Consider the following 9,955-nt stretch of genomic DNA (forward strand, 5'->3'; position numbering starts at 1 on the left):
ACCAAAAAAGAGCTTTATAGTCTCAACCATAAGCGCCATGTTCGGAGAGGGGTTAACGAGGCCTATAGCAATACCATCCTCCCTGTGAAGCATGGTGGTGGTTCACTGATGTTTTTTTTTTGGGGGGGGGGGGTGTAAGCTCTAAAGGCATAGGGAATCTTGAAATCTGAAAATTGATGGCAAGATGAATGCAGCCTGTTACCAGAAATTACTGGCAGACAATTTGCATTCTTCTGCACGAAAGCCGCACATGGAACGCTCTTGGATTTTCCAGCACGACAATGATCCTCCGCACAAGGCCAAGTTGACCCTCCAGGGGTTACAGCAGAAAAAGGTGAAGTTCTGGAGTGGCCATCACAGTCTCCTGACCTTTAACATCATCAAGCCACTCTGGGGAGATCTCAAAAGTGCGGTTCATGCTAGACGACCAAAGACTTTGCATGACCTAGAGGCATTTTGCCAAGACGAATGGGCAGCTATACCGCCTGTAAGAATTCTGGGCCTCATAGACCACTATTACAAAAGACTGCACACTGTCATTGATGCTAAAGGGGGCAATACACAGTATTAACAAGGGTATGCAGACATTCGAACAGGGGTCATTTAATTTTTTTATTTGTTGCCATGTTTTGTTTTATGATTGTGCCATTCTTTTTTCATTCTTCATTCTTTAAAAATGGTACATACAGTTGTGTGAAAAAGTGTTGGCCCCCTTCCTGATTTTTCATTGTTTTGCACGTTTGTCACACTTTAATGTTTCAGATCATCAAACAAATGTAAATATTAGTCAAATATAACACAAACACAACATGCAGTTTTTAAAGGAAGGTTTTTATTAAGGGAAAACAAAATCCAAACCCACATGGCCCTGTGTGAAAAAGTGTTTGCCCCCTAAACCTAGTAACTGGTTGGGCCACCCTTAGCAGCAAGAACTGCAATCAAGCGTTTGCGATAACTTGCAATGAGTCTGTTACAGCGCTGTGCAGGAATTTTGGTCCACTCATCTTTGCAGAATTGTTGTAATTCAGCCACATTGGAAGGTTTTCGAGCATGAACCGCCTTTTTTAAGGTCATGCCACAGCATCTCAATAAGATTCAGGTCAGGACTTTGACTAGGCCACTCCAAAGTCTTGATATTTTTTTGTTTTTCTTCAGCCATTTAGAGGTGGACTTGCTAGTGTGTTATGGATCATTGTCCTGCTGCAGAACCCAAGTTCGCTTCAGCTTGAGGTCACGTACATATGGCCGCACATTATCCTTTCAGGATTTTTTGATAGACAGCAGAATTCATGGCTCCATCTATCACTGCAAGTCTTCCAGGTCCTGAAGCAGCAAAACAGCCCCAGACCATCACACTACCACCACCATATTTTACTGTTGGTATGATGTTCTTTTTCTGAAATGCGGTGTTACTCTTACGCCAGATGTAATGGGACACACACCTTCCAAAAAGTTCAACTTTTGTCTCGTCAGTCCACAGAGCATTTTCCCAAAAGTTGGGGCTCATCAAGATGTTTTCTGGCATAACGGACACAAGCTTTTATGTTCTTTTTGCTCAGCAGCGGTTTTAGTCTTGGAACTCTGCCATGCAGGCCATTTTTGCCCAGTCTCTTTCTTATGGTGTAGTCATGAACACTGACCTGAACTGAGGCAAGTGAGGCCTGCAGTTCTTTGGATGTTGTTGTGGGGTCTTTTGTGACCTCTTGAATGAGTCGTCGCTGCGCTCTTGGGGTAATTTTGGTTGGCCGCCCACTCCTGGGAAGGTTCACCACTGTTCCATGTTTTCGCCATTTGTGGATAATGGCTCTCACTGTGGTTTGCTGGAGTCCCAAAGCTTTAGAAATGGCTTTATAACCTTTTCCAGACTGATAGATCTCAATTACTTTCTTTCTCATTTGTTCCTGGATTTCTTTGGATCTCGGCATGATGTGTAGCTTTTGAGGATCTTTTGGTCTACTTCACTTCGCAATCAAGAAATCACTTAAATAAGACTTGACTGACAAACAGGTGTGGCAGTAATCAGGCGTGGGTGTGGCTAGAGAAGAAATTGAACTCAGGTGTGATAAACCAGAGTTAGGTTATGTTTTAACGGGGGGGGGGGCAAACACCTTTTCACACAGGGCCATGTGGGGTTGGATTTTGTTTTCCCTAAACCCCTTCGTGACGGGAGACGTACACTGTACGTCCTGCCACAAAGGGACCAAATGACTTGTCACGTACAATGTACGTCACGAGTTATTTGCACTAGAAGGCTGGTAACCGCTGAGAATCAGCGGTTACCATTCAGTAATGGATGTCTAACTATCTAGGCATCCATTAATGAAAGGGTTAACCTTTTTCAGACACCCGATACCTTAATGTCGGGTGTCTGAGAGTCACAGCAGAGTGGACACACATGCCGGCATTCTGACAGCTCGTATAGATCGAGAGAGATAAGTTTAAAAAAAAGTGAAAAGTGTAAAAAAAATAAAAATAAGGGACAAATGAATGTATGTATTGCATTTTTTTTTTTTTTAGCTGTGCTGGTTTTGTTAAAAAAATACTACAAATCAAAACTGGGAAAAAAGTGTTTTTTTTAGTCTCAAGATGGCCACCACCAAACAGACACACACAGCAGAACGAGGCAAGTTGCAGGGAGTCTGCAGGCAATATTGGTGACTTTTTATTTTATTTTTTGGGGGTTTAGTTTCTCTTTACTTGACAGTTTGTATTAAAACTTTTGCTTATTACTGTGATAACTTTATCATTGATTTGGTTATCCATTTTTTTTTTCTCCCTAGGTCAGCAGAACCTACTGCTGTGGCACATACAGAGCTGGTCCAATGAGACAAATCAGCCTGGTTGGAGCAGTTGATGAAGAAGTTGGAGACTTTTTCCCAGAGTTTCTAGACATGTTGGAAGAGTCTCCATTTTTAAAGGTTAGATTGTCATAAACCTTTATATTAGATTAAACAGATTGCATTATGTCTGAAAGTTTATTTAGACAGGCCACATGCAAGGTAGCAATGACCAAAGTAAAGTTTTTTGTCTTCCTCCCACTGTTCTGCTATCAAGTTATATGATGCACTGCTTTACCGTTTTTTGTAAATAGTCTTAAGAGGCAAATAGGTTTCTAGTGACCACAAAAAACCAGTGCTGATCCATAGTCTTACCCTCTGACCCATTGGTGATGTTGAACAGTTGCTGGACACTTCTCTTGCCGAAATCTCTCCTTTTTATGACTTTCCCCATCTGCTCTTTGAATATAGCTGGCCATACAACAGTAGCTTTTCATTCCAAAAAATCGGTGTATGGCTAGCTTATGTAGGTTGATAGTAGGGATGTACCGATACCGGTATTTTGGTACAGAGTACGAGTACGGATAATTTTTTCCGGTACTCGCCGATACCAATTACCGAGTAACGGAAGTCCCATTCAGGAAGCCAGGTGGCGTGTAATGACTCGCCACCCGGCTTCCCTCTTACCTTAGTATGTGCAGCCTGTCACCCCCGGGGCCTCTCCAGCGAGAACACAGCCTACGTCCGGTTCCCAGCCGGAGCCGTCTGGCCGGCCAATCAGGAAGCCGGGCGCCGTGTAATGACGCGACGCCCTGCTTCCTGATTGGCCGGGAGGCCAGCTCCATGCTCTCGTCATGAGATGACGAGGGAGCATGAAGCCAGCTTCCTGATTGGACGGCTTCGGCTGGGTACCGGACGAAGGGCGCATTCTCGCTGGAGAGGCCCCAGTGGTGACAGGCTGCACATACGAGGCCAGCTTCCTGATTGGCCAGCTTCCCGACCAATCAGGAAGCCAGGCAGCGCGTCATTACACGCTGCCCGGCTTCCTGATTGGCCGGGAAGTCGGCTCCATGCTCTCTCATAACAAGTGACGAGAGAGCCTGGAGCCGCTTCCCGGTCAATCGCGAAACCGGGCAGCGTGTAATGACTCGCTGCCCGGCTTCCTGATACTGGAAGTACTCGCGCTAGGCATCGGAGCATTTGGGCGAGTACGAGTACTTGCCCAAATACTCGGAATCGGCACCGATCTCGATACTAGTATCGGTGCATCCCTGGTTGATATGTTTTTTTTAAATACACTACTCATGCTATTGGACCACAGTGTGCGGTGGACTTTGTTTTCTTTACTGTCTTTATGCTCTACAGAAATCTCTGCCTGTGTAGTAGAAGAAAATCAAATTGTGACATGCCCAGGTATTTTGCATTTCACAGCCTGAGGATTTCACATGGGCTGATCCCAGCAGTATGGAGCGGATGTCACCGCTTTGACATCAGTGTCCGTACAGTTTAAAAAACGGAAACTGACGGTCTATGGATAATCTGATGTAAATGGACAAGTGTCCATTTTACATGAGATTACCCCCGATCCGCGTGAAACGTGTCGTGTGTTTTTTTGTTTTTTTTCTTTTCTCTTTCTGGACCTGGGTGGAGGCGGAAGTAACTGGCTGTAAACGGACGGTCGTCCATTTACACATGGCTGCTCATAGACTTGCATTGGGCATCCGATCAGACCGGCCGTGTAAAAGGGGCCTAAGAGAATTTTCAATAAAAGGGTAAACCTAATAACACAGTTGTTGCTGTTTGTAAACCTCAGGGGCAGCCATATTAGAGATGTTTCCAGTAGAATTTCAGTTTGCATATTCAAGATTATAATATTTTGGCTTTGTCATGGGAGCCTCTTTATAAAGCATCAAATTAGGAAACGTGTATTGTTGGCAATTGCAATAATGGAAACTGGATGATGTACTTTTTAGTGCCTGATTTGACCTCAGCTGGAATTTTCACATGTAACAGTGGATAAAATTTTTACTTGGAGCAAATATTTAGATGTCCCACGCAATATTCTGACTCCGTGCACTGTTGCATATTAAATAATTACATGGTAGACAACTACATGGCTTCTTGAAAATCTCCCATTTACAGACACCACTGTGACTTGATTCATTGTTGATTCAAAAGTTGCTTGTGGTGATTCACTATATTTTGTAACATTTATCTTTGTGTGTTTTACAGATGACTTTGCCGTGGGGGACCATGTCTACACTTAAGCTTAAGTGCAGATCACAAAGTGATGATGGCCCCATTCTGTGGGTGAGGCCAGGAGAGCAAATGATCCCCACAGCTGACATGCCAAAATCCCCATTTAAACGTCGAAGGTAAGCACTGAAGTTCCCGATTTGAATCAAAGTTTGGCCAGCACCCTATCTGCATGTTCTCCCTGTGTTTTTGTGTAGGTTTCCTCCCAGGTGTTTTCGGTTTCCTCTCACAGTGCTGCTGTTAGGTTAATTGGCTTCTGTATAAATTGACCCAAGTGCGTATGCATGTATGTGAGTTAGGAACATTAGATTATAAGGTCCTTGAGGGCAAGGACTGATGTGAATATACACTATGAAAAGCACTGCGTAAAATGACTATGCTTTTTAAATATCTGTAATAAATGTATAAAACCCCTATTTTGTGGCTGTTAAGGAAAACAAAAATATATGTGTGTTTCCAACTAAAGAAACCTCCAGTGTTTCCCATCCCCCTACATCCAGGCTGTAGAATGAGAATGTAAAGTACCCCTATGTCTTTTTTTGGGGGGGATTAGTGTGTGGGGATTTTTTTATGGTTTTTAGTGTGTGTGCAATATATATATTCTCCATATTTCCACCCCCCACATCTTAATTTCCTAAAAATATATTTTGAGGAGTAAAAGGGGAAGCTGACTGTTTTGGACATGGCAACCATTTTATTTTTTTTTCATTTCAGTGTGCAGGTAAATAAAGCTGTTGTGTTTACCTCGTTCTAATATATCTTGTTTTTTGTTTTGTTTTTTTGGAAGATCTATGAATGAGATAAAGAATTTGCAATACCTGCCTCGCACTAGTGAACCTAGAGAGGTCCTCTTTGAAGACAGAACGAGAGCACATGCAGATCACGTTGGTCAAGGTTTTGACTGGGAAAGTACCGCAGCTGTAGGGGTCTTGAAGGCCGTGCAGTTTGGAGAATGGTAAGTTCATTCAGAGATGCACTGCATCTTGGCTTTTATATATTTCAAATGCCCTGTAAAAAAATTCGGTAAATCATTTTATGGGAGAGTAATAAGCTGCTATAAGATTAAAAATAAAGCTTTGGCTTGTTGTAAAATCTAGGAAAGTGAAGCATCGCATGAACATATATTATTTTAAATGTGTAAGGACTAGATATCATAATGAAATACAGAATGTGTATATAGGTTCACGTGAATGGGACTTCTTTAAAAAAAAAAAAAAAATCTTTCAGAACACTCTGGGTGACTCCCCCCTATATTTATTTTCAGGAGTGATCAGCCTCGTATAACCAAAGATGTGATCTGCTTTCATGCAGAAGACTTCTCTCAAGTTGTTCAGAGGCTACAGCTGGATCTTCATGAGCCTCCTGTGTCCCAGGTATTGGTGGAGAACTTAACATGCTGCTATTCCATTGATCGTACTTTTACTTCCACATAGAAATGTTTCCTTTTCTTGAAATTGTGGCGAGAAAGTGATCATAGAAATGCTGTGTAACCCGGCTAATGGTCACTTTGTATTCAGGAAACCTCATTGAACGTTCATTCTCTTGATGTCAGTTGTTTGGTTTCTTTTTGTGACTGTTTGCTCTACAGATGTTGTTCACACAATTTACATAAAATATGAAGTGAAACTATAGCCAAAATTAAGTGACTTGATCTCTCGATGCCTGACAATATCATCAAAATGGCACGCAAGAACAAAATGGCATAGCAAAAACTTTAGTAAAATATCATATTTTCTGTTTCAATATGTTTTTTATTGAGTAATACAAGTTACAATGTAAAAACACTTGGTCGTATATTAGGCATATAATAAGAACATACACATCCTGGAGTCACAATAATATATAAATTAAACTCCTCTTTCCCGCAGTGGAGACCTGGGGTCCAAACTGTGGGAAGGGGCAGAGACCCAATAGGGTAGTAGATAATGCGGTAACATAACTATGGTCCAGGAATGTAGTCTGTGGATTCGAAAGACATTGAGCAAGTCGGATACGACCAAGTGAATAATGCGTAAGAGGGAAAAATATTTAAGGTTACTTAGAAAATAAAGAAGGGTACAGAGATTGGATAGAGGAAGAAAACATAGAAAAGGTGTGAAACCTTCGAATAGAAGACCATCCACAATATCAGGACCACCATATGATCAAATTTTACTTAGACGGTGCAACAACCAACATTTCCAAGCCGCACAGAATTTGTGATACCTGTTGTTTCTTATGGCAAACATTTGTTCGTATGAGCAGTGAAGATTCACCCTACTGCTACTTCCGTGTAGCTCAGAGGTTCCGAATCCAACCACATTTGAGCGATCTGGGCTTTTGCTGCTATCAAAACGTGCATTATAACCGTTTTTGACGTGGGGAGCAACTGTTGGGAAGGTACATGAAGTAGCGCGAGCGCTGCATTTGGACAGATCTCTTTTTGTGCTAGATCTGATATGTTTAAAAATGTGGTTCCAATATGAGCAGATCGATGTACAGTACCAAACTATGTGAATCAAGGAACCGATTTCTCCGCATTTCCGCCAGCAAAGGGGCGAAGTCCCTGGAAAATATTTAGAGAGTTTGTAAGGGGTTTGGCACCATCTGTGTAAAAAAATTTTGTTGGATCTCCTAATGGTTTGCACATTTTGATACAGCATATATCGACCTAATATCCATTTTCCATTGCTCCATTGTTTAGGAGGAATCAAATTCCTTTTCCCATCTAGTCATAGAAGTAGTTTTTGTAAAGCGTGTTTTTGCGTCAATTAAAGTGACATTAAACCCTCAGATTTTTTAACATAAAACAATACTGTAATGTGTGCCTTACTGTAATCCATGGTTGTTTCCCTTCTCTTTGCTGCTCTTTTAAATCTGTATCTGTTCTCATGCTCTGCAGAACTTCTGTTTTGCAGCAGACTGCCTTGTCTCAGGAATGGATACACGGTGTCTGTATACGTTTGTATGGGCTTGTAAACTGAGCCAGCACTACAGGAAGAGGCCCTGAGCTGAAAAGGGAAGTTCTCCCCAAGCATGAGAAGACATGAGGATTTAAAAGGAAGAGCAGCAAAGAGAAGGGAAACAACCATGGATTACAGTAAGGCACACATTACAGTATTGGTTTATGTAAAAAATCTGAGGGTTTAAGTCACTATAAATTATAAAAATGGGGAGGGGCGTGGCCGGGATTTGAGACTGAATGGACGTGCTTAGCTGCAGCTCCTCTCATCTGTTCAGCCATCCTGATCTCCTGCGGTGCCATCGGTGGTTCCGTACTCACCTTCTCCTGGCAGGGACTCCGGTGACAGTGGACGTCCTCCCCATGCGAACAAAATGGAGATCGGCGCGGTCCAGAGTGAGCAGTGAGCCTCCGGGTCCTCTTCTCACACGTGCCGGCGCCATCTTGGCTGCACGCTCTCTCTCCCTCATCAGCGCCAGCACTCAGACGGCCGGGTGGAACGACATGGAGCAGGCCTCGGGACAGGCAAGTCATAGCAGCCCCTCTCCTAAGGGCACAGAGCCCCCGGGTGCCATCCTGGCCGCGATAGAGGCCAGTAAGACCACCCTAATTGGACACTCTGGCTACTGAGTGCGGCCTAATCCGGCAGGATTTGGCTAAAATCCGGGGTCGGGTGACGGAAGTGGAGACCCGGATGGGCACCCTGGAAGACATTGCGGGAGAACATTCCCAAACCATTCGCAGCTTGCAGCATGCGGTGACGCAGCTGACTGCAAGGTCAGAGGATGCGGAAAATCGTCTGAGGCGCAATAACGTGAAGGTCGTGGGCCTTCCTGAGGCGGCTGAAGGCTCGGATCCTACATCATTTGCGGAGGCCTTTTTCAAGGAGCTCCTGGATTTACAATCTGTCTCTCTGGCCTGGAGCATGTGGTGGAGCGTGTACATCGCGTTCCCCTAGGCCAAAGGCCCCCGGGCTCACATCCCCGACCCTTCCTGGTTTGTCTGCTTAACTTCAGGGATAGAGATCTGATTCTGACGACTGCTCGAAAGAGAGAGTCGGAACTCCGCTTTAAGAATGCCACAATTATGCTGTTCCCTGACTTCTCACCGGATTTACAGAGAAAACGACGATCCTTCATAGATGTCCGTCGCCGGCTCCGTGACAAGGGTCTGAAATACGGTATGCTCTATTGTAGCAGATTGAGAGTACAGTTTGCCTGATCAACTAAATTCTTTGAGGACCCAGCTGCGGCCGCAGACTGGCTCGAACCAGTGCCATAACACCAGAGTCTGGAATATCCTTTTTTATAATGGGCTGTTGTCATCTTCTGTTATGGCCCTACGCACCGCCGGTTACTCCGGAACCCTTTACCTTTACTGTTACTACCTGTACGGCCGCAAGGACTACCGGGACATATGGCCGAGGATGTACGTACTCCTGTATATTCTCAGTTAATAATTTTTTGCACTTTTCGAGACTGCCTTACCTCTGAGTATTGAGTGATACTCTAACTAGTTTTTCAAGTTTTGGGATCTCAAGCTGCTCCACTAGTTTGTTGTTATGTGGGCTGGCAGGGTGTTTAATGGGAAGTTAAATGTTATACGCCATGGCCTCGATCGACAGGCCTCTTGGACCTGGATGCTTTCAATGTGCACAACATTCTCCATGACTCTCAGCGGTACTTGATCTTCCCACACTTTGATGGCAGCTGATGTACAGATTGTCTGTCTCATGGAATGTCGGAGGACTGAACTCTAGATTTAACCCTTTCGCTGCCAAGGACGTACGTCGTACGGAGCTACAAAAGTGCTTCCAGCTGGCCAGCTCAGTACGTCGTACGGACCTGGCATTTACAGTTCTACTATAAGCTGATGGTCGCTTTAGTGACCATCAGCTTATAGTAGAACTGTTCAGCAGACTGTCCCCTTTAAATTAATAGCTGTCATCAGCGGCTCACAAGCCGCTGATGACCGCTAATTT

At 43.9% G+C, this 9,955-nt stretch overlaps 1 protein-coding gene across 1 annotated transcript in view; it reads left to right on the forward strand.

Moving 5' to 3' along the window:
• RSBN1 (round spermatid basic protein 1) overlaps positions 1 to 9,955 on the forward strand; it is a 54,004-nt gene that overhangs the window by 39,582 nt on the left and 4,467 nt on the right. The window contains exons 3-6 of the mRNA XM_018569805.1: positions 2,781 to 2,918; positions 5,010 to 5,152; positions 5,821 to 5,988; positions 6,298 to 6,406. Of these exons, the coding sequence (XP_018425307.1) occupies positions 2,781 to 2,918; positions 5,010 to 5,152; positions 5,821 to 5,988; positions 6,298 to 6,406 (558 nt within the window). The remainder of the gene's footprint in view (positions 1 to 2,780; positions 2,919 to 5,009; positions 5,153 to 5,820; positions 5,989 to 6,297; positions 6,407 to 9,955) is intronic.

The sequence above is a fragment of the Nanorana parkeri genome, unplaced genomic scaffold (genome assembly GCF_000935625.1).
Source record: "Nanorana parkeri isolate BGI_ZX_2015 unplaced genomic scaffold, ASM93562v1 scaffold1401, whole genome shotgun sequence".
Classification (NCBI taxonomy): Eukaryota; Metazoa; Chordata; class Amphibia; order Anura; family Dicroglossidae; genus Nanorana; species Nanorana parkeri.